The 25,404-nt window shown below is 41.8% G+C and overlaps 1 protein-coding gene across 1 annotated transcript in view; it reads right to left on the bottom strand.

The window, feature by feature from the left end:
- Nucleotides 1-4,567: 4,567 nt before the first annotated feature.
- Nucleotides 4,568-25,404, bottom strand: part of Adtrp (androgen dependent TFPI regulating protein) — a 63,203-nt gene continuing 42,366 nt past the window's right edge. Inside the window, exons 5-7 of the mRNA XM_070024562.1 lie at nucleotides 25,101-25,216; nucleotides 12,666-12,817; nucleotides 4,568-5,116 (exon numbers count right to left, since the gene is read on the bottom strand). Of these exons, the coding sequence (XP_069880663.1) occupies nucleotides 5,082-5,116; nucleotides 12,666-12,817; nucleotides 25,101-25,216 (303 nt within the window). The 3' untranslated portion in view covers nucleotides 4,568-5,081. The remainder of the gene's footprint in view (nucleotides 5,117-12,665; nucleotides 12,818-25,100; nucleotides 25,217-25,404) is intronic.

The raw sequence follows: 25,404 nt of genomic DNA, 5'->3' as shown, positions 1-25,404 counted from the left end.
CACTTGCAGGATACTTGGTGTGGCCTTTAATAAATCTCACCATGAGATGGATGAGGTCATAATGAAGATGATATAGAATCAGAGTAGACCGTATGAGATTATGAGAGCATATACCATTTGCCAGAAAGAGGTGGAGGGTCATGATGTAAAATACATACTAATGTAAACAAGATTGTTCCCCTTTTGCTCCTCTATTAAGTATCAGTCTCTTGATGTGGAATCTTCTATCCCAGGGTCCTTTAAGTAGAATCATTCAGTCACTCACTCTGGAGCTCCACCTACATGATAGCCTTATACCCCAGGCTACTCCTCATCTCCTTCTCTGTATCACCAAAATTTGTTGTGTGTCCCATTCTATCTATAGCCTTTCCATTGCCACATTAAGGAAACTATACTTAGATCATTATATTTAAAGAGACTCTACTCCTAAGGACGTAGAGAGGATTGTAAACAAGTGCTAGGGAGCTCTGGGGAAATATAGGGGTGGAGTTTTGGGGGAAATATAGGGTGGAAATTAGTTGGTAAAGCCTTTATTTTCCACTTCTTTCTAGTGGTTCAGTGTTAGGTTTTGTTGAGGTAGACAATCCCTTGGCCTCAGGAGTTTATAATTAGGCAGTACAGGATTGGGAAGTCTCAGATACCAGGCATTTTTGTGTATCACTTTAATTATACCCAATCATGGTAGATAATAATCCTATCTGTTTAGATAAGAAATCAAGATTCAGAAAGGCAAACTGGTTTCCCCAGGTCTGATTCAGACAGAGACTGTGGTGTCAGACTTTGAACTCAGGTATGATCTAGGTCTGAGATGAATGCTTTTTCTAGCACAGTGTACCTGTATGAAAATGGATGACAAAGGACCATGCATGTATAGCTGCAGAGAATATGAGGACATGGAGTGGGCTCTGAGGAGTTTAGAGGAATCTAGAATCCCCAGAGGGCTGATAGGAAAAAGCTTTTCAGGAGATCTGAGGACTGGCCCTCTGTTGAGGTCTGTGGCCACGGGCAATGACCTATTTATTACCCAGTACCTGGAAGACATGAGATCTTCTAACCTAGACTATTTCAAGAAAAGGCTTGGGGGAGCAGGAACACAAATATATTGAAGACCAAAATGGTGGATACCCATGAAACAAAGGAATCCCTTGTGGGCCACCTGCTCTTGGATGTCCTCATGATTCAGCAGAGGGGTACATGAGCCAGAAGCAGGACAATGAGTCCTTTAAAGGGGACAGTGGCAAACTGGATCTCCTCACAATGCACCTGGAGCCATTGCCTTCGTAGGAAAGTGTTGAGACTCCAGCTCCTCAGGCTGGGATCCTGCCTTCAAAAGTCTCCAGTGGGTACCAGCCTCTGTGGACTGAGTTTGGGTGTTACTGGCATCAGGTGATTTTTCCCTTTTAGGAATGCTGGCGAGTCTCAATTTACATAACATGGTTTAATCCATAGAAACGAGAGCTGAAAGGCAGGCTTTTTTTTTTTTTTCCTTCCCTTCTCCAAGACACGGAAACCTTTATTTTCTCCCTACACCACAAACCGGTGCTGTTAAATAATATTGGATAATTGCACCTGTCGCACTCCCCATATTGTGCTGAGGAAAAATAATTGCTGGTTTTCTGCTTTGCCGTTTAGCTGTGACTCTGTCATTTGACTCGGAGCATGTCATTTTCTCCCATTTTAGACTGTGTACAGTCAAACCGTGTGAAAGGACTCCCAGATAGCGGCCCTGCATGTGTGAGTGGGCGCAGGCCTCATTCAGCAACGATTTCTAATTTATACAGCATTGAAAATCCACAGCTATAAATAAACAGTTCTGACTGGCTTTGCTGCCTACTCAAATGCTTTATTAAAAAAAAAAAAGGCACCAGTAACTGAATGAGAAAAAAAAGCAAGGCTGTCTGGTTAGGATTTCTGAGTCCTGGGATGAAGGAAGCTCTGACCTCTTCTCTTTAGTCCTCCCTTAGTCCCCCTCCCTTCACCTCCCCCTTTTCCCCAGCTCCCCACATGTGAACGAACGTGTGTTTGAGGATTACAGCATATGAAACTGGCTTCCTGTTATGACAAATACTGTGAGTGAGTAGGCGCATCTGAGCTCAAAATAGCTTGGGGAATGTATGACCCTTTGGAGGGGAGGAAGAGGCGAAATGTATTGTTTAGATAATAGATACATCTTCTACACAAATTCAAAATTGATTTTACATGTGGGATAGTGGCCTAGGAATGGAGTTTGAATAGGAGCCAGACCTTGCTTTGGGAGAATGGAGGAGGTCTCTGGTACTGCTCCTCCCTCTGCCTGGATAGGGAAAAATGTCTACCAACTTGAAGATCCTTGATCAACTTTTCTTGCCCAGCTTTGCAGTGTGTGTGTGTGTGTGTGTGTGTGTGTGTGTGTGTGTGTGTGTGTGTGTGTGTGTGTGTGTGTGTGTGTGTGTGTGTGTGTGTGTTAGTACTGGGGCTTGAATTCAGGGCTTGGGCTTTATCACTTAGATTTTTGTTTAAGGCTGGCTCTTTACCACTTGAGCTACAGCTGTACTTCTGATGTTTTTTGCTGTCTAATTGGAGATAAACGTTACAGGAACTTTTCTGAGACTGGCTTTGAACCTCAATCCTCAGATCTCAGCCTCTCATAGCTCATGCTAGGGTCTACAATTCTGTTCTTAATAAAGGCTTTCCAGTGAGCACCTGTTTGCTCTGTAATGAAAAGGAAGGAAGGGAGTTGGGGAATCAACTTGTTGTGTGGACTTGAAACTGTCATTTCCCTGTTCTGAAACCAGAAGTGTGCTGGATAGAGTCTCTAGAGAACCAAAGGGTTGGTGTGTACATCTCTTCCCAACTCTGCATTCAGTAATGTGTTGGTGACTTGGAAAAAGCCTGTTTGGGAATGTTTACACCAAGGAAAAGGGCAAACACTGCTTGTAATTTAAGCTTAACTCCCCTTTCCCAAGTTGGTTGCTAAATATTGACCAGCACATCACCAGCAGAAGGTCAATTTATTTATTGCAAAATGAAAATACCTTATTTTTGTGAAGCTAAAATGGATGAGTGATTGTGAATTACGTGACACTATACACATGTCATTGCTATTATCATCATTTGGTTTCTACTACCATCATTTTTTAAACTACTTAACGACTTACAGTGCTAAACAGGCAGCATATGTTATCAAATATTTGTGTGAATTGTTTATCCCATGTTCATTATAGGTGTTTTGTTGCACATTTATCTTAAGCCGTGTACGTGTGTGTGTGTGTGTGTGTGTGTGTGTGTGTGTGTGTGTTATGTCTGTGTTTAATGGGAAAGTATTCTGAGGTGTTGGAATAGAATTTTGCAATGTCTGGTCATGCTGGCAATCAAGGTTAAATTTGGTCCGTGGGAGAGTAAAGCCACACGTATAAAACAACAGGATCATCTCAGCCAAGTGTATAAGATGCAGCTGAGAAGTATGTGGCCCTCATCATCTTCAGGGTGTGGGAAATGTGGGTGATCCCCTATGGGCTTCACATCTGGGGAACTTCCTCTGTGACAATTACTTCAGGGCTTCTGCTGAGGCCAGGTGTTAAGAGCTGCAGCAGGTGTGAGAAAGCAAGGGAGGTGTTCCCAGCTCAAGCCAAAAGAGACCGAGTGCTCCTATCTTCCTGTTAGTGGGGGAGGAATAGGGCTGAGCAGGTCTGGTAACATCTGCTCTACCTTGGAACATGTCATGTTGGAATATGCTATCCCTTTCCTGAACCTTCCAAGATTGCTCTTGGCGTTCATTTTAACCAAATTTCTCCTGCATAATGTTAGATCCAATTAAAATTCACCATAGTATCTACACCCCAACCCACAAGTATAGTAGTGACACATTAGAGGCTCAGTCATGTTTTCCTGCCACTAGTCATTGGCCCATTTGTGTTTTTTAAAAATAGGCCTATAAATAAAGTCTTGGAGTAAGCCACTTAGAAAATGGACAGTAGGTTCATGAGTTTTTGTTAATCACCTGAGCATCAGTTTGTAAAACTATATACTTTCTCAGCCAAGTAACTTGTACCATAGTAATCTCAGGAGCATCAAAATTATATCACTTTCCGTTCAGATTCTTTATCAAATATAATGTACAACACTCACTGTAGAATTACTATTTGTTGTTTGTTTTTGTGCCCATTTTGGGGCTTGAAGTCAGGGCCTGAGTACTGTCCCTGACCTTTTGTGCTCAAGCATAGTGCTTTACCAGTTGAGCCATAGCTCTAGGCCTTTTTGGTGATCAGTTGGACATAAATTCTCATAGACTTTCCTGCTTGGGCTGGCTTTAAACCATGATCCTCAGGTCTCAGTCTCTTGAGTCGTAAGGATTACAGGCTAGAGCCAATAATTCTGGCCTAGCCAGAATTAGTATTTGAGTGGGAAAGATTTTGATAATGTCATTATGTTCAATGTTTGTATCAAACCACAAATATTTGCTCTGCGAGAAACTTCCCAGGATTTGTTAGAAACTGTTTGCACCTTGTACTGATTAATTTGTAATTGTACCAGGTGGACAGACAACTTGAATAGTATTCATTTCTTTACATTTCTAAAGCAAGAAAAGGAATAGACATAAAAAAACTGGCTTACTAAAACATGTATTTTTAGAGAACTGGAAATACTGGGCAATGGCTTAGATCTTGGAGTTAGGAAATCTGGGAAGCAGGAGTCAGGTCTGCATTAAGACCCCCATGACTGCTATCTGGTCCTCTCCATCATCTTCTGGAAGGTGAACTATTTCGATGATTCTAATTCCTCCATCCTCCTCTAAAACTTACTATCATGCCAAGTTCATAGGCATTTCAATATCCATATTTGTTCAAGAGAACATTCCTGGTAGAGGTCATATAAAGATACAAATGCTGAGACAGCAGGAGTTGTTTCTAGACCATGCATTCCACCTTTCCAAAAATCTTCCTTCTAGTGAAGTTACCATTATAACCCTGTATTAGTTAAAGGCCACTCTCTGCCCTTTCTACTTATCTACCTTCCACCCCTCAGCAATAGAGATAATATTGGTTCTTAAGAGATTAAAGATTCTAGTTTTCTCTTCCTCCTTGGCTCTTAGTGGTGTACAGTCACTTCTTCTTCATCCATGGCTGCATCATGCCACCTGTACAAATAAGAACAGAAAGCCATCTCAGATTTCTTGTTAGTATATAGTTTTTCATTTTTCCTTCTTCTTCTTTTTTTTTCCTTCCAGTACTGGAATTAAACTTAGGGTCTGGCTTATACTAAGCTGGCATTCTACCATTTGGACCACACCTTTAGACTGTTCGTCTCAATTTGCTTTTCTTTTTGTGACAGGGGCACACTAACTTTGCCAGTGCTTGCAATCTTTTCTCCCTCTACCTTCCTGAGTAGGTAGGATAATGGGTATGTGCTACCACATCCTATCTAACAGGTATTTTTTTTTGGTGCAGATTCTCCCTGAGAGGCAGTGGAAATAAAAGATACTCTTTTTTTTTCCCAAGGAGAGAAGAGTTCTGGGAAACAATCCTCACCCTGTGAGGACAGGGGATGCTCCGCTTAGCGCATGGTTAGCCCTGAGTTGATTGCCTTCAAGTCCCTCTCCAGATTACATTCTGAACGCTGTGAACTTCGCAGTGTTTGCAGTCCTCATGCATATATAGACAGACACTGAGACTTCTCAGATAAAGGCACAATGCCAAATGAGAGAGTAAATAGAAGGATGGATGTTGACTAATTGGGATCATTCTCTGTACTCTCACCAAATCAATCTACACCAACCTCAGTTGGAGAAATACTGATATATGGATGTGTTTCGGGCAAGCTATTATAGGAGTAATCGTCTACTGAAATTATGGTGTTAAATTTATAGCATAACTTCCATTCCGCCAAGTTTGTACTTCCATATTTAATGATCATACACCTTTGCATAAGCTTTAAAAATGATAAAGTTTCATTAACTCATTATCTTTCTGTGAAGTTTGCCAAATACTGCGAACTTTAAAGCCTTTCTCAACTCAGTGTGTGTTCTCCTTCATGGTGGGAATGAATGAGAGACCCGAGAGTTTGGGTCTGGTAACCTTGTTGCAATCTCATACTCCTACTTCCTGCCTGGATGCACCCTTAAGCCCCTGATATCTGTACCAATTCTGTTCTCAACAATAAACATAGTATATTCTTCTCATTTTATTTTTCTGATGCTTCCCATCTCAGAAGTCATAGTGACTTGATGTTCTACTTTGTCTCTTCACTTTGATTTTCTCATACCACCATCTTCTGATCACACAGCCCTCATATCCATCCCTGCCAACACCTTTAAAGTCAGAACTCCCTCTTCTTCTACTGTTCATCAACCCAGCCTGTTAGTGTCTCCAGATAAGCCTTAGTATTAATCCAGCCTAGCAAGCTTCACATTGCTTCACATTCATTTATGCTTCTAGCTTAGGTGTGATAGGTGAATACCTACCCATTAAGTCTTCTCTATGTCAGTACCACCATCTAGGTATTTCTCTCTTCTGCAGTGTTTACTTTGAGTCTTTAATGACTTGTCAATTAAATAACAAGCTGTTTCTCTCACATACATGGGTTTATTTAATATAAACTTCTCCATTCTGTTTCTTCTGCAGTTTCCTCTGAGGGCTCCTGAAACTCTTTATCCATGGTGTTTACCAGCCACCAGACCCGAGTCCAACTGTAATCATAACCTCTTCCCTCACTTCCAAGAATCAGAGATTCCCTTCTCTACATAGAAAGCATAGTAGAAAACAAAGGCTTGAAGAGAAGCTGAAGTGATGGTATAATGTACTGTTGGGAAAGAGCCTTCTCCTGCTTCATCAGTCTTCTTCCATCTTGATCCAGTCAGCTAGGTAGAATGGTTAAAAAAAAATGATTGTGTCATCACTGCAGTGGCCTGGATGTGGTTTGAATGTTCCTCCACAAGAGTATATTGTAATTAACATCTTGGTCACAGCATGGCACTCTTGGGAGGTGGTGGAAGGTTGTGGAGGTGGAGCCTACTGGGAGGTTTTTAGGATGTTGCATCATGTCCTTCAAAGTTGGTTATTATGGGCCTTGTTGAATCTGGCCCCACTTAGACCATCCATCTCCTGATTTGAGATATAATCAGTTGCTGGTTCCTACACTTCCACCACAAAATGCCATGATCTGCTACCTTCATTAGAAACCAAACCAGTGGGGCCATGCAATCTTGCACTTCTACCACCAATACTATGAGGTAAGTAAAACATATTGCCTTGTAAAATGCTGCCTCAGGTGTTTTATTATAGAGATGAAATGCTCAGATACTCATCAACATGCTATGGAGGGCACTGTTCCCAAACAGCTCTTCGTGGTGAACAACCTTTTCTTTTTTCTTTTCCTGAGAGTCTTATATGGTAGGAAAGATCATGTTTTTCTTTATGCATCTAGTACATGGCATCATGAGGTGGCTGCTCATTTTTGAATTCTCACAGAATTGAGCAACTCTTAGGCTGTTTTGAGTCCCCAGAATTTGTCTTTGACTATGTTTCTAAAGTTCTTGGGAACTGTGACTTAGAAATAGATCATGTATGTTACCTAAACCAAATTCACACAATAGACTTCAAACTCTGATTGGGTAGTAATTGGTTTGTTATGTTTCTTGATTGAAGGGAATTTTTCTCCCAGTGGAAAGTTTGCTAATTGGCAGCTAGAGTTAGATACATGAGTGATTTATTTTTAGTATTTTCTTTATTCTCCTCAGATGTGCCAAGAACTGGAGAGATTTTGAGACAAACATTTACTGTTTATCCTGTGGCATATCAAAGAAGCCATTGTTTTATTCGATATCATTATAGATATCACATATTATATGCTTTATTATTCAGTAGTAAATAAAAGCACAGTATTCACAAAGATTTATTCTTATATATATCTACAACAACAAAAGCTACTGCTAGACTTTGAAAGAAAAAATGTGGAGAATATTTGTTGTTTTAGTGGGCTGCCTTAGACAGGTAGACAGGTAGCTTTGGGTAGGGCCTTAGGTATTAGAACAATGCACCATGAATAAATAGTACGAAGAAGAAATTCTTGTAGAAGAAGAAACAATAAACCAGAGTATATGCTCTTTGAACTTAGGGAGTTAGAAGGTTAGGAAGAGTAAAGTGAAAGGAGATATCTTTTGTTGCTCTAGTAGAATCATGATTATGTGGAATCACTTCATGATAAAATCATTTTGAGAAACATTAGTGATAATATGTAAGACAGATAGGCTTATCTAAGTTCTTCATGGACGGAACCAAGGCGCTAGACCATAAGACCTCTATGCAACGTTCAACAATAAAATCTCTTTTCATAAAACTTGTACTATAATAAATAACATGAAGACAAACTTTTGGTTTTGTTTAAAGAAAGCTATAGCGTTTTCTACCCAAGGTTCCCTCACAATATCACTTTGTCGGATTGTAATTTTTAGTTTGTAATTGTTCTTAAGAGACTATTTTCTTAGGATAAGGCCTCAACAAAGGATTGTTTTCTAACAAGTGCCACTCATGAATCAATCATGAGTCCTGTGTGAGCTAACTGTCTCTTTAGCCACTCTCACATTTCGGGTACACTGCCATTTTGGCCTGGAAGGGCATAGTTTTTTTTGTTGCCTTATGTCTCTTTCTGAAGGACTTGTGTCACCTGTCCGCATCCTTTTGTCCTATCATCAAGGAAACAGAAGTAAATTAAGCACTTAAGTGGCAAGAGTTGGCTTTCAGGTGGGAGGCAATGATAACCACCTCTGGAGAAGACTCTGCCTGGGACGCCTGGACAGGGTCAGACATGGTGGACCAATTTGCTGTTGCTGCTTTGTCTTCTGTTACTGTCAGACACCCATGGTCTAGTTCACTCTGCTTCAAAAGTAGAAATTGAATCTTTCTTGGTGTGTGGCTCATCCTGAAAAATGACCTAGTACTTAAAGCATTTGCTTTTCCCAATGCATGAAGCCAGATTCCTGCACCAGTGGGCCTTGGAGCACTTTAATCACACACCTTCCAAGTTGCCATTGAATTCTGGTTAGCGTTTCTTATTAATACCCTTATTGCTGTCTGTTTTTTCTATTTACATGGGTAGGACTCAGGGAGAGGAGGTCAGTAGACATTTAGCAACTGTGGCCATCTCCACTGACACTCTAACCAACAGACATTATGGAAGCATACCACACTGCATAGGAATGCCTGTCACTAGAATGGTCTCTATTGATAGAAGTCTGTGATCCTGAGATATATGGAGTCTCAGACCATCAGTCTTGCACCCTCTCTGTGAACACTTTACAAAGGCAGAACCCATAGATACACCTGAAATCTACTGAATATTATTTTTATTTATTTTTGTCAATCATGGGGTTTGTTTTCTTTCCTTTCTTTCTTTCTTTCTTTTTTTCTTTCTTTTCTTTCTTTCCTTCCTTTCTTTCTTTCTCTTTCTTTCTTCTTTCTTTCTTTCCTTTCTTTCTTTCTTTCTTTCTTTTTTGCCAGTCCTCCTGGTCCTTGAACTCTATGCCTGGGCATAGAGTTCCTTTTGATCAAGGCTAGCGCTCTGCCACTTGAGCCACAGTACCACTTCCTGGGGTGTGAACTCAGGCACTGTCCCTGAGCTTTTGGGTTAAGTGCCACTTCCAGTTTTCTGGTGTTCATTGGAGATAAGAGTCTCACAGACTTTCCTGTCTGCACTGGTTTCAAACCATGATCCTTAGATCTCAACCTTTTGAGCAGCCAGGATTACAAGTGTGAGCCACCAGTGCCCTGTGAGAATCTGTATTTTAAGAAGATCCATAGGCTTTCCAAGATGCTCATATGATTCAGAAGCTCATCCATGCTTTAGCCACTGCTCTGTAACAGTGGCTGCTGACCCTGGCTACCAATGAAAATAATCATTAAATCTACATCTCCAAAGATAGAGAGGTGATTGGTCTGGGAATAACCATGTCTAAAACTCCTTTAAAATTTCTATAATATAAAACTAGTCAAGAACTGTTGCTAGGAATGCACCTGCCCACTTAAGGGATCAACTTGACCACTTGGGTGTCTGTCTGGTTATTCCCAAGCAGGCCACAGTCTGTTACAGGATTTCAGAAATGGAGATTCTAATGGATTCTGTGCTCACTTAGCATAATCTCCTCTTTCACTGTAAGTTCTTGAGTGTATGTACCATCTTTGTCCATTTGCATTCAGTTAGGTAGTCATTACTTTTAATTGCTTTCAGCTGGGAAATTGGTAATTTATGCATAAAATTGAAGGGGAAGATGGGAATATCATACAGAGAAGAAAGGGGGCAATTTTGCTAGAGAAGAAAAAGATTACAGCAATGGAGACTAAAGACTCTGCTTCAGGCATGTGACTCTTAGCAAGTCATCTGAGGACCTCCATCATCCTAGGAAAAGGATAAGAGAACTGTTTCCACAGTGATAAGAGAAAATCCAGAGACCTTAAGAGGCTTTCTTGGGCCCACAGCCTATAAATGTTAGGGCTAACATCTCCAACTGCCCCTTGGAAGTTCACCTTTGAGTTTCTACTCTGTCAAAGGTTGCTCAGACTATGGAAGGAAGAGAGACAATAGAGTTAGCTGGCCACTTGCATGTTTCCACAAACCCAGAAGAGAAAATCTAGAGATGGGCTCACAGATAGGGAGCCTTACAATTGATTGGCCAAATGACGACATTTAAGCTTCTGGTCACAGCAGGCCAGAACTGGGACTACCCTAGACAAACTGGTTTTCCTACTGAAATGTTATCTTCCATGAAGAGTTGAAGTGAATTGCCATAAGTTTGCACAGCTGTTTTGTGGCCAGGTGAAGCCACGCTCCAGCTTTCTTGATCTTTATTTCAATGTCCTCCTCCTGTTTTATATCACCTACCCTAACCTGGGCCTATCCTTCAACAATTCCCCAGTACACCATGCCCTCACCCTGCGGTAATCTGAACTCCTAGTCCAATGCTCTATTCTACAGTTCTTAGAGTCAGCTTTTTGTCTATTGGAACAAGTTTGCTTCATACCTACATAGAAGTGCCCTCCCTCCCTTCCTCCCTTCTTCCATCCTTCCCTCCTCCTTTCATTTCTTCCTCCCTTCCTTCCTTCATCCTTCCCTCATTTGTTCTTTCCTTCCTTCCTTCCTTCCTTCCTTCTTTCTTTCCTCCCTCTTTCCTTCCTTCCTTCCCTCCCTCCCTCCCTCCCTCCCTCCCTCCCTCCCTCCCTCCCTCCCTCCCTCCCTCCCTCCCTCCCTCCTTCCTTCCTTCCTTCCTTCCTTCCTTTCTCCCTTCCTTCCCTTCTTTCCATTCTTCCTTTTTTCTTTCTCTCTCTATTTCCTGTGTTCCTTTCTCTTTCCTTCCATACGTCTCTCCTCTTCCCCTCATAGATTTGAGAAGGCATCATGAATTTCAAGGAAGGAGCCAAAAACAGATAGGTACACATCCAAACTATCAGCATTATCAGCATTTTTTCTAGATAATTTTCTGTGACGTGAAATTCTGATTTAGGGCATCAATTATCATCACCATCCTTCTATTTGTATGTGGTTATTCTCATAGAGAATAATGCCTTTGAGGTTTTTCTTAACCAAATTCTCTGGGAGCAAAAAGCATGTGACAAATCCAATTTGCATGCTTGCTTCTCCCATATCTCGGGGTCTCTTCAGAGGCACACTGTAGCCCCAAGCCTGCTGAAACAGAACAGTGTGCACACATGAGCTTATATTTCATACCTATTGGTGCAATAGGCAGAAGGTACTATTTCTAATCCTAATTTCTGGTGCCTGTAGTTACTTTTCTAACAAAGACATATTTTGGAAGTGAGATGAAGAAGGGTGCAACAAGGAGGAAAATGGAATCCTCTCTCTTATATGAAGTAAACTGGGATTTTTTTTGTGGGGGGGGAGGTCCGGTCGTGGGGCCTGAACTCTGGGCCTGGGCACTGTCCCTCAGCTCTTCAGCTCAAGGCTAGCACTCTACCACTTGAGCCACAGCACCACTTCTGGCTTTTTTCTTTTTGTTTATGTGGTGCTGAGGAATCGAACCCAGGGCCTCATGCATGCAAGGCAAGCACTCTACCACTGAGCCACCTTCCCAGCCCTAAACTGGGATTATTATTATAAAAAAACCCATCATGCTTCTACAAGTGATCAAGAAAGCTGACATATGAACATTGCCTAGAACTCTGTGCTCAATGAAAATTTCTATCCCAAGCACAATGTGATTCTATCTGATAATTTGTTTATGAAGTTTGAGAAGCAGTCTGATGGATTGCAACTCGGCTACACTGGCACTCCTAAGACGGTCAACTTGGATCCACTTCCTTCAAAAAGGAAATTGGAACATCTCTACAACTCATGTCTCTGAAGTCCTCACTTGGGCAAAGGATATGCGCACACACACACACACACACACACACACATACACACACGATGGACAGTCAGTATCTTATTCTCTTGATCTTGAGCTCTCTAGACACAATTTAGCTTTTGTTTTAAATGAGATGTTGATTGAGGAGGAGAGAGGCGATTTGACACAGTCTTGAGAAAAATCCAATGTACCCCAAGCTTTTCCTTTGACAACTTTGGTAGGACCTATCTGAGTCCTCTGGACAGAGTCATCAAGCACCATTGCCTTCAGTTTCTAGGAGGTATGAAGAAAGGGTAAGAAAGCAGTGGCTTTGTGGATAAGAGGGACCACTGACCCCATTTCCAGTAGTTGAGCTTCTCTCCAAGCAGGTAGATGCTGGCACTCAAGATGTAGCTGAGAGAGAAGAAGGCTGCTATTCCCAGGGGGCTGAGTGTGGCAAACAAAGGATATACCCACGTACCGGTCTGAAAGTGGAGCCAGATGACCCTGAGGAGAGCAAGTCACAATGATTAGACAACAGACACAAGGCAGCCATTTCCCCACCTCAGGATCAATGCGGGTACCTACACAGGTGAGTCTTAGTAAATTTACTAAGACATTTTGTTCCATGGGGGTGGGCAGGGCTTCTACTTGTACTCCACTAAAATCCAGTAGTAGTTAAAGGACAGGCGAAACATACATCATTTATTTGCCAAGGAGAAGGTGTTACTACACGAACACATTCTTCCTTTCTCTGAGATGGATGGCTTGCCAAGATATTAAACACAGTAAGTGGGGTTCATTTGTTGGTTCTCAGCCAAAGAAAGGAGACTTGCATGCTTTCTCCTTGCTTTGGTGCCCAAGAGTGAGGGACAACTTTCAAATAGTTTACCATGTCCTGTTGGAGGAGGAAGAGCAGAGGTAGAGCCTCATTGATCCAAGATGGTATGCCTGGGGCTAACTAACTCTTGGCCTTGATTTTAGCAGATGCGCTTACCTAGGAATAGAGTATTAATTGGGGTGGATAGATTTATGTGGAGGCTCAACTCTTGTGAGCCAAGAGAAGAAAAGGGGATTTTAGGAGGAAAGACATGATACTTTCATGAAGCTTTTCTGGAAGCCAACTGTATTAGATGCCGCCAAATTTTTTTTTAATATTATTTTATTTTATTTGAGAACATACTGTACAGAGGGGCTACAATTACATGGGCAGGATAATGCATACATTTCTTACCAAGCATTGCAGCCTCCTCCTTTGTTTACCCTTCACCTCCCTTCCCAGCCGATGCCGCCAAATTTTGAAATAATTAAAAAAAAATAAAATACGAGGAAGACATCATATTAGCCATGGTTTGTATTCAGCTTCGGTGGTTCAAATCCTAGTTCTGCTACCTATTAGCTTTGTTACCGTCAGCAATATATTCGACCTTGCTGCAGAGTCGATGAGATGGGGATCCAAATTAGCATATACCTCTTAAGTCTGTCTCAAGAATTAACACATGAATTCATATGGAACAATAAAAGACCCCGAATAGCAAAAATGCTCCTCAACGGAAAGAACACTGCTGGAGGAATATCAATACCAAATTTCAAACTCTACTATAAAGCCATAGTAATCAAAACAGCTTGGTATTGGCATAAGAACAGACCTCAGGACCAATGGAATAGAATTGAAAACCCAGAAATGAACCTACAGACCTATAGCCATCTAATCTTCGATAAGGAAGCTAAAACAATAGAATGGAAGAAAGACAGCCTCTTCAGTAAATGGTGCTGGCAAAATTGGTTAACTACATGTAGAAAACTAAAGCTAGATCCTTATATATCACCCTGCACCAGAATCAACTCCAAATGGATCAAAGACCTTGAACTCAAAGCAGACACTCTGAAAACATTACAGGATGGAATAGGAGAAACCCTAGGTCTCCTTGGCTCAGGCCGAAATTTTCTGAATAGAGACCCGGAAGCACAACAAATCAAAGAAAGGTTGGACAAATGGGATTGCATAAGATTGCAGAGCTTCTGCAGGGCAAATGACATAGCTGGCAAGATCAATAGAAAGCCCACCGATTGGGAGAAGATCTTTACTAGCCATACAACGGACAAGGGTCTCATATCTAAAATATACTTGGAACTCAAAAAATTAAACCACCCAACAACAAATCCTCAAAGAAACAACTGCCCAATAAATAAGTGGGCGAAAGACTTAAAGAGAAGCTTCTCTGAAGAAGAAAGAAGGATGGCCAATAGACACATGAAGAAATGTTCAACATCCCTAGCCATAAAAGAAATGCAAATCAAAACAACATTGAGATATCACCTCACTCCAGTTAGAACAGCAAAAATCAAGAACTCTAACAACAACAGATGCTGGAGGGGATGTGGACAGAAAGGAACCTTACTTCATTGTTGGTGGGAATGTAACCTTGTTCAACCACTTTGGAAAGCAGTATGGAGGTTCCTCAAAAGACTTCACATAGAGCTCCCCTATGATCCAGCAATCCCACTTTTGGGCATTTACCCAAATGTTTACAAACAAGACCACACTAAAGCTACCAGCACAACTATGTTTATTGCAGCATTATTTACCATAGCTAAGATATGGAACCAACCCAGATGCCCCTCAGTAGATGAATGGATCAAGAAAATGTGGTATATATACACAATGGAATTCTATGCCTCCATCAGAAAGAATGACATTGCCCCATTTGTTAGGAAATGGAAAGGTTTGGAAAAAATTATATTAAGTGAAGTAAGCCAGGCCCAAAGAAGCATAGGTCCCATGGTTTCCCTTATTTGCAATATCTAGTATAGGTATGAGTCAAGCGGAAAAGGTCAGATAATGTGATGTTAGGAAAATGAACCCTTAAATATGTATTTTAATGTTTTCGTTTCTTTCATGCATTTGTTTCTAACGCATTTATAAGATTATTTCTTTGTTGCTTTGTATGGCCCTCCCCCACAGTGTAACCCCCGCTTTCACTATATTTGATGTCAGTATAACAGGTGGAGGAGATGGGGACAAACAAGTCGTTTAAGGATTCAGGTGGACCTGTTGCAACAATGAGAAGTACAAAATGTCATGTCAAAACCAGCTTTACAATGTCGGTGTGGGGGGGGAGGGGGGTATAATTGGGTGGGGGGAGGGGGGTATAATTGGGTGCGGGGAGGGGGGAGGCGGGGAAGGGAGGTGAAGGGTAAACAAAGGAGGAGGCTGCAATGCTTGGTAAGAAATGTATGCATTATCCTGCCCATGTAATTGTAGCACCTCTGTACAGTATGTTCTCAAATAAAATAAAATAAAATAAAATAAAAAAAAACTTCAAAAAAAAAAAAGAATTAACACATGGTAACTTCATGCACATGTTCTATATAAGATATGCAGGACAGTCCCTGGCACATCACTATCATTTAATAAACATTCCAACGTTTCTGTTTCTACAGAGGGATGGCATGATGGAAGTATTTGCAGAAACCTTCCTTGGATGCTGTTGTTTTCTTTTAACAATGAAGACAGGTCAGCCCAGGATTCCAAAACAACCTTTGGAAGGGGCTATCCCAAGTGGATAAAGGATTTCAGATGAAAAAGAAAATGAAGTGCTTAAACTTTCAGAAATCTAAGTGCGGAAGAGACCATATGTTTGTGATCCCTGTAGTACGAAACTCTAAGGTTTATTGGGGCATTAAAGGACACATCTAAGACAATCAATGTGCAAAGGCTGACTATATTTGCAAGTCATGTATCTAATAAGGGGTAAGTAGGCAGATAACTGATATAACTGAACAAATCCTCTAAGAAGCCTAATTTAAAGCAGATAAGGAACTTGAATGTTGCTCTACATAAAAGATAAACAAGTGACCAGCAAACACACTAAAAGACGCTCAGCCTCACTGGGGATGGACTAGATTAATGAACATCAAAACCATAGCATGATACCACCTCATCTCATGCATTAGGATGGCTACTATCACACATATACACAGAAAATAACAAGTGTTAGTGAGGATGTGAAGAAATTTGATCCCTTCTGCACTGTTGGTGGGAAAGTAAAATGAGATATCCATTATGGAAAGGTGTAGTGGTGGTGACTCACTATTACCATAGGATCTAGCCACCTCACCTCTGGTTACATACCCAGAAGGTTTGAAAGCAGGGAAAAAGAAAGGCTGTTTGTGTTTCTATCAACATGATTTACAATGGGCAAAAGATGCAAACACCCCAAGGGTCCATTGATGGATAAATGGATATATTTCAAATGTGCCATAAGACATTAAAATATCATTGGACAGATGCTGCCACATGCATAAATCTTGAGATTAGTATTAAAAGAGAAACAAGAAAGTCATAAAAAGGACGTAAGCTATATAATTCTATGAGGAGTCAATGGTGTCTGATTCATGGGGAGAAAAATTAGTGAATGGCAGCTTTAAGAGGTGGGAACTGGGGAATGAGCATTATCAATGGACTCAGTGTTTCTGTTATAAAGAGAAACAAGTTGTGAGGATGGATGGTGGTGACGGATATACACCATGAATGTACCTGATGCCATTGAATGTACTAACAACACTTATAGTTGAGAAATTACATGTTGTACACATTCTGTCACAATTAAATTTCAGGAGGCATCACTCTCAGAGTCATAGAAGTGGAGAGTCAACGTTTGGTCCCTAATCCTAGACCTGATGGTGTCACTATTTGAAATCTGTCTAGAGAGTCTTCTCTGATTGATGATAATATGACTAAAAGAGAACTAATCATCATCATCTTTATTACTACTATCAGAATTCTTTAAGATGCTAATCATAGGGATGCATTCCAGAAAGATCTCCACAGTATTTCTTGCCCGAATGATTGCCTCTCATGAGGAGGCAGAAGTTACAAGGGGCGGAAAATAAATGCCACTGGATAGAAGTAGAAGCAGTGTTGTGGGGCCAGAGAGATCCAAGTACACTTCAAACAGGTTGTAGTAACTAGTTTCTCTTGTCTACTTAATATGCTTGAAATTAGGGTTTCCTAATTCTACAAATAAGGACACCCTACCCCTGGAGGCCTGGACTGTTTCCATTTATTTCAGCATAAGACTTGTAAGGGGAAGTTCCCAAGTTTGAGTTAATGACTTGTGTATCTTCTCAGAGAAAGTGTTGACTGTGTTAGTTAGATGTGTTAGCTGACAGTAAGAAGAGTAATAAAGACACACATAGACAGAGAGGCCAGATTGCTATGCTTTAATGAGAATCATTCAGCAGAGAGTGTGAGAGGTAGAGGAATGGAAGAAAGAAAGAGAAGGAAGAGAGAGAGAGAGTAAAGCAAGTAGGCAGAACAGTGGACAGAGGAAGGGAAGTTGTTACACAGCTGCTTGCAATCTCGGGCAAAGCCAGGTCGTCCGCCACTCTTGACTCTGCATTCAATCTTTTGAAAATTAGCAAAATGTCCCTTCAGTGCACACATTTCACATGTACTCCATTCCCCCTGTTCTTCTGTCCTTGTCTCTCAGCTGTTTCTCAATCCTCCAATCCACTTTCCACACTTCAAGCATCCAGGAATCTAATCATCTCTCTGGAGACACTCTGTTCATGAGTGTCTTTTTGTGCATCTCCACTGCACCAGGAAAGCACCTCAACTCTGAACCTTGCAAGCATCCTTGGTCCTGCCTGCCCTCTGCCCACCCCCACTGTTCACTCATATTGGACTCTTTCTGGTTTTGAATGAACCATGCTGTACAGTTTCTGGCTCTTTACCCTTGTGGTTGTCTCTGCCTGGAATACCTTGAGCCTTGTTTCCTGGAGGATGCTTCTCCTTGCTCCATGCCTGGCTGAATCTTATCCATGCTCTGAGTATCAATTTAACCCCTACCCCTCTCTGGTTCTTAAAATTAATGACAAGCATGTAAACCAGGTTCTGGTTGGGGTTGAAGAGAGAAAGGAGAAGGTAAGGGAGAATTAAGTATGGTTGAAGTGCATTACATGCATGGATAAAATAGAACAATGAAACCTACTGATGTTGTTTAAGAAGTGGGGGTAGGTATGAAGGAGAGGTTTATAAAGTGAGTGAATTTGATTGGGGTGCATTCTTTGCATGTATGAATATATCACAAAGAACCCCCCCTGGGCTTGAACTTGGGGCCTGGGTACTATTCCTAAGCTTGCTTCTTTTTTGGGTCATTGGTCTTGAACTCTGGGCCTGGGTACTGTCCCTGAGCTCTTCAGCTCAAGGCAAGCACTCTACCACTTGAGCCACAATACCACTTCCTGTTTTCTGGTGGTTAATTGGAGATAAGAGTCTCATGGATGTTCCTGCCCAGGCTGGCTTTGAACAGCCATTCTCAGATCTCAGCCTCCTGAGTAGCTAGGACTACAGGCATCAGCCACCAGCGCCTGGCTTGTCCCTAAGCTTTTGTGCTCAAGGCTACCACTTTGAGCTACTGTGCCACTTCCAGTGTTCTATGAGTAATTGGATATGAATCTCATGCACATTACTGCCTGGGCTGACTTTGAACCATGATTCTCAGGTCTCAACCTCCTGAGTATTACAGGTGTGAGCCACCTGTGTCTGGCTGAAGAAACCTTTTTGTATAACAAATATATGCCACAAATGGAAACAAACAAAAACCTACTTCTCTAGAAAAGACTTCCCCTGGCATTTCCCCTGTAGCACAGAAGCCCGCAAGGGTAGCAATGGTGTCTATAGAACATCTCAGTTTCCAAGTATCCAGGACACAATCAACTCTATTTTTAAACAAACAGCTGTCTAGTGGATATGCTAGGATTCATGGCTTTCTTTAAGTCATTCACTATACAGACAACTCTCAGCTGCTGGACCTATGCCGTGCTTGAAAAATTGGTCAATGTACCAGTTGTCTTCCAAGTTTGGATTCATCTGATGCTCATTGCAAATACTTTAAAGAGATCAGGTATACTGCCTCTCTGTTCACGGAATAAAGGGCAGTGTATGTACTCAAGCTGTCTGCTATAGGGATTTAAAGGCAGACATCAAATGGGAGTCTCAGAGTAGTCCTTCAGATTCTTGTCATTCTAACTATCACAGGATCCATATGGCTGAAATGAAATGTGGATCTTCTATCCTTATCATTGGGGAAATGATGCAAAGCTGTTGTGGTTAGCAGATTATCTAGTTATAATGGAGTTTGTGGGCTTTGACACATCATTCTTGAACCTTGTTCCATATTTATAGCCCTACACAATGGCTCAAATGAAAGGAGTGAAGATAGATATGGCTTTGAATATGCAGGAGTTTAATCCCTGATGTCTTACATAAATGAGTTTAGGAGAGTAGACAATCTGACTGTGGTGTTTAGAGTGAGAATTTTTGGGAAGTGATTAGAGTAGGTTAGACTGTTAAAGGACAGCCCCTCTGTTTGAATTCTGGTGATTTTTATATATGGAGAGTTATACCTGCTATGATGTAATGAATCCAAGGGAGGTCCTGGTGAGAGCCTAATCCTTGCTGCTTAGGATATCCCTAAAAGCGGTGAGATACATAAACCTATTTTCTTTGTAAAGTAGACTTCCTCAGGCATTTTGTTACAGTAATTAACTATGGAGCAAGACTGTCAGCAGATAATTTTCCTGGATATTGACAGTATCAGTAATGATGAGAGTTGTTGAGGTAACCACTTTGGCATAGCATTTATATGTATAGTTGCCCTCTCCCTGACACACTCTCCTCCCTCCTCTCTCTCCTCTCTCTCTCTCCTCTCTCTCTGGTGTGGAGCTTTACTCTCCCTTAGACATTATAGGGTTCTTGTCTATCTCTGCAGCCTCAAAGCCAGCCCTTCCCCTCCCTCAGATGAGGCTATTTTTCCAACTCTTTGCCTCATGTTTCCATGTTTCCATGTTTCATGAATTTCCAGACAAGAGTCCTCTAGGCAGGTGCTTCTTAACTGTGGCTTAAAATCTTTTAGAAATTGCTTGGGATGCTCAGTATGTATATTGAACTAATTAAACTAGCATTGTGTGTGTGTGTGTGTGTGTGTATGTGAATAAGTTCTAGATATGGGGTTTAAAACTGTTGTGTGTGCTCTGTGTGTGTGTGTGTGTGTGTGTGTGTGTGTGTGTGTGTGTGTGTGTGCCAGTATTGGGTCTTGAATTTAGGGTCTCTGCACTCTCATTTGGCTGACACTCTTCCAACTGGGCCACACCTCACTTTAGACTTTCTGCTGGTTAATTGGGGATAAGAGTGTCACAGATTTGTCTGCCCTGCCTGGCTTTGAACTGAGATCCTCAGATCTCAGCCTCCTGAATAGCTAGAATTACAGGCTTGAGCTACTTGTGCCTAGCTCTGACTTTATTTATTTACTACACTCAAAATGATTTCTTTCATAATTCCTATTAATTCTATTAATAGAATCACCGGATTAAACTTCTTAGCATTTTAATTTTCCCTTTTGTATTTTTCCACTACATGTCAATCCACCATTCTGTTACTTCAGTGGTGTCTCTCAGGTATGTGTCTTATTTCTAATTGTATCAATGCTACCTTTTTCAAGCTGCCGTTATTTCTAATTTGTATTACAAGCATTGTGGTTAGACAGAAGCTGGGACTTGAGCAGGAAGGATGACACACTTCATCACTCTTTAATTTGCCTCCCAGTCAGCTGGACCCCAAACATTGGTAATAAAAATATGTGGCTTGACATCCTTGTGTTTATTTTTGCATATTAATTTACACAAGGTCTAATGAGTACTTCTTTAGAGGATGAAATATTTCTTTAGAGAAAGAATGCACATCTTTAGAGAATAAAAGTGAAGTTGGATTCCAATCCCCACTGAAATTTGAGGTTATAAAAAAATGTGGCTGACTTTGATGAAGGTGTCATTGAGGAAAAGGTTAGCAGAGTCTCTGAGAGGGAACTCACCAGGAGACATTAACTGTTGGTTCTGGGTATGATCTAGAATCAACCCCCCTGCAGTTTTTAAAGTGTTCTCAGGGCAAGATGTTTAGGCATATATGTGTAAATGGGGCATAAATGGAAAGATTCTTACACTTGAGGGTATCAAGAAAGCTTTGCTTAGAGACCTCACCTGAAGAACAGAAGAAAAGGATCCCCTGTTTCTAAGGAAATGGCTCTGCCATCTTCACCAAGCTGGGTGATAGCTGCGTGCCTTTGGAACATTTGTGCTTGGCCTGCAATATTTTATACACTAGCAGAGTCCATCAAGAGCAGAGTGAGGTTTGCCTGGGCTAGCTGGGGCTGTTGGGATGACCAGTAGCCTTCTGCATTGTTGGCCACTCTGTCAGTGGGATCAGCCTGGTGCCAGGGAGAGGTGTCCTGCACAGGAGCCTCAGGATTATGACTTTCTCATTTGTGTGAAAGAAGGATCCTCGGGACAGTGTACACCAGGAACATGTGAGAGATCACTGGGATTCTTTAGGGATGGAGATCTTGGAAGACCAGAACATCCAGGCCAGTAGAAAAAAAATACACCTCTTAGCACTGGTAAGTGGGATGTTGCTAGAACTATAAAATAACCATGGATAAAGAACAGGACATTGTGTTATGATTAAATTAAGTAACTTAATATCTGGCTTTTTTGTTGTTGTTGTTGGTCTTGGGGCTTGAACTCTGGGCCTGGGTGCTGTCCCTGAGCTCTTCAGCTCAAGGTGAACGCTCTACCACTTGAGCTACAGCAACACTTTCGGTTTTCTGGTGCTTTATTGGAGATAAGAGTCTCACAGACTTTCCTGCCCAGGCTGGCTTTGAATCGTGATCCTCAGATCTCAGCCTCCTGAGTAGCTAGGATTACAGGTGTGAGCTACTGGTGCCTGGCAATATCTGACTTATTGATTTAGGCAGTTGGGGCAGAGGGTTCCCCGCCCCCTGGGAGTCCCAGAATTCTGGGTCTCACACTTTCAAGACAGGCACTTTTACTGCTGAGCCACACCCCCAGGTTTGTTTTCTGCTGGTTATTTTTTTCCTGATCCACCTCTATTAGTTTTCTCATTGTAGCTAGGATGACAGGTATATGCCACTGCACCCAGCTCTCCGCTAAGAAGGATGGCCAAGAAAGATGTCCATATTGGTCTCAAATTGTAATCCTCTCAATCTCGACCTCCAAAGTAGCTAGGATTGTAGCTGTGAGCCACTAGCACCTGACTAGCATTTTGTTTTATATTGTTCCATATCTCCTGTCCCTCCAATTCATATTATTATTGTCAAGAGCAACTTTTAAACAATTTTTGACCAAGTTATCAATATTTCTTGCTGTTATCTTCACCCCCACAGAAACAAACTTCCTTTGTGCATAGAGGGTCCCTTGCCATGTTTCAACTTTAAGATTACCTTGACTTTTCAATAATAGCAATCAGCTTTCAGTAGAATGTGTGCTTGGAATTTGGGATTTAGAGCTCTTTCCAAAGATCTGGCAAGAGAGAGCCGTGTGCACAAGATGGGGAATAACTCACACTCTGCAGTGACGCTAACCTATGATGTCCAGAAGGGTAGATGCATTTTCAACTTACAGTAGGTTTACTTTGGGAAGGATTTAGTGGGACTAACCCTGCTAAAAGTTAGGGGGTGTCTATTACATGTCTCCCCTCCTCTAGATGCCAACTGTATGCCTCTGTCAGTGGGTATTTCTAGAACTTTTTCCTGTTAGTCCCCTCTTCCAACAGGTCCAGCAGAAGAGAATTGCTGACCTCTATTTTCACATTATCTTGAGCTAGATATGGTGCTCCTGTTGCAGCTCCAGGCTTTGCTGGTTCTTCAGGGCTTAGGCCCAATGCATGCATTCCCACACCATACAGCTGGTGAGCCCCTCCCTTCACTGTGTTCCTATGGCTCCTTGTATTTTTAATGACATGTCATCACTTTCTAGCCCACATTCCTACAATATGTATGCACTGCTCATTTCCACCTATTAAGTATAAACCTCCATGTAGGCTGTAGTATGGCCTTATATGACTTTGCTTTTCCCATCAGGACCAGCCCTGCCTTAGGGGAAATATGTGTCTAATAAAAGAAGGAATAAGAACCAGCATAACATTTAGATTTTTCCAGCTCCTCACCACACACACACACACACACACACACACACACACACACACACACACACACACACACACAGATGAGGTGTTTGGGGTGAGAGCAGGGAGGAGTGAATGAACTACCATATTTATAGGTGACTAATGCTTTCCAAAGGAAATGAAAGATTTGAAGTCATTACTACTCGGTAAAGCGTTGTTTTCCCACTCTGGGGACAGCCCTTCAATTTTGCAATCTGAAAAATAACAAAAAGTAAGCAGTACATGGTAGACAGTCCCTAGGGGCTCCTTGCCTATTTTTAGGTCATCGTTAACATGGTTTCAGCAGAGAAATGTTTCTTCAGCTCAGAGGTACTGAGTGGTTTGGGTGACTCATGTTTCTCTCTAACACTCATTCTGGCCTGAGCCCATTTCTTTACCTAATTCCTGCCATGCCATCTCCCCATCGGCCTATCTAATTTAGCACATCTGGCAGCTGACCTATGGCTACTTCCCTATGATCTGTATGTGGATATCTACCATTTGTGGAACTCATATGATCGTCTATATTTCAGGAAGGTCTGTTGGTCCTAGCATGTTGTGAAAGAGTCTCAGGGCCACTAACCATGGAATAGACCAAGATTGGGAAGCTTCGACCAATGGAATAACAGGAAATGTCATCAAATGCACTTGTGTCCAATGTGTTCTAGCAAAATCCATCTGTAAGTCCTCAGTTTAAGCTTCTTCTCTAAAAGTGTCCTTTGTTGAAATGCAAAGGCCCCAGAGACTGGGAAACACCGTAGAGCATTGAAGTCTTGGGATATCTGTACTGAGCAAAGGCTTTCTTCAAGGAAGATCTTGAGAGCTCAGGGATAAGGGTGAGGAAAAGTAGGGAGCAGCAGATACATGCTGTAAAAGGCCAGGGAGGAGCCAGTATCTGGGTTGTATGCATAAAGCTTTTGCACAAAGGCCAGTGACATCCATGACACAGGTACTACTGTTTCCCCATTCTGTCCTCCACCCTCAATCCTTGCCGGAATCCAGGATACAGGGCTATAGAATACAAGGGTAGAGGGTGACCCAGAGTGTAATACAGGAACAAATGGCTTGTGAGAGTCTAGAGCAGAAACAATGACTGCTTTCCAGGCTTTAGATCTTGTGCTCAGCAGGGCCCTCTCTGTAGAAGCAAAGGCACTGTGCTTCCTGGGACGCTGGAGACAAGAAAGGAACTTTCCAGGCCCTTGGTAGAGATCAACAGCGTGGCTGCAGCTGAGAATTAGTGTCCCCAGGTGATTGAATTAGGAAATCTAGACCAGCTGTTGATTCAGCGCCTAACACTTCCCATGAGACTATTCTGTTTTCCCCAAGGCAATCACCCTAAAGACCCAGCAGAGCACTAAAGCCAGATGAGAATGCAAATAGACTCATAGTAATTCAGGCTTCAAGAGTGGGCACCACCTGCCATGTGCCTTTTTAGATGGAATATCCTTTCAGCCATCCCAACAGCTTATTTGTAAATGGAAGAATCAAAGATCAACATTTTCTTGGGAGAGCAGAATGTGTGAAGAAGTTGTATGGAGTGTGTGTGTGCGTGTTCGTGTGTGTGTGTGTGTGTGCATTGCACATGCACACGCATGCACACATGCACACACAGGAGTATTAAAATCGAGCCATAAGAAACTTTCTTACTGGGTCATTTAAGGATGGTTAAATCCCCATTAGCCCAATGTGAAGGATAGGCTTTTCTAGAATATTCTTCAGGCTCCAAAATAACAAGCATCCATTCAGTTTCTTCTTTGCAATTCTTACCTGGTTATGTAACTGAAAACACCAGCAGCCAACAAGATGAGTCCTGTACTTTTCGTTGGATAGTGATGTGGTCTCAGGATGACTTCAACCAATGAGAAAGGCAATATGCAGGTGTGCTGTAGGAGACGAGATGGCAAGTCATAAGGGCAGGGGCCCTGGCTACCCATAATTCCCTCTTCATACTCCAGTCTATCTAACTGATATACCGCTATATAGAACTTGCCAGAATTAGGCGTGGGGTGTCTGAGGCCTTACAATGGTTATTTTTCATGATGTTGATCTAAACCTCTCTGTATAAGTAGTG

This window comes from Dipodomys merriami, unplaced genomic scaffold, assembly GCF_024711535.1.
Source record: "Dipodomys merriami isolate MVZ:Mamm:240054 unplaced genomic scaffold, mDipMer1.0.p SCAF_16, whole genome shotgun sequence".
Taxonomy (NCBI): Eukaryota; Metazoa; Chordata; class Mammalia; order Rodentia; family Heteromyidae; genus Dipodomys; species Dipodomys merriami.
Note: the sequence above shows the minus strand (reverse complement) of the source record. Positions and strands in the feature narration are given on the sequence as shown.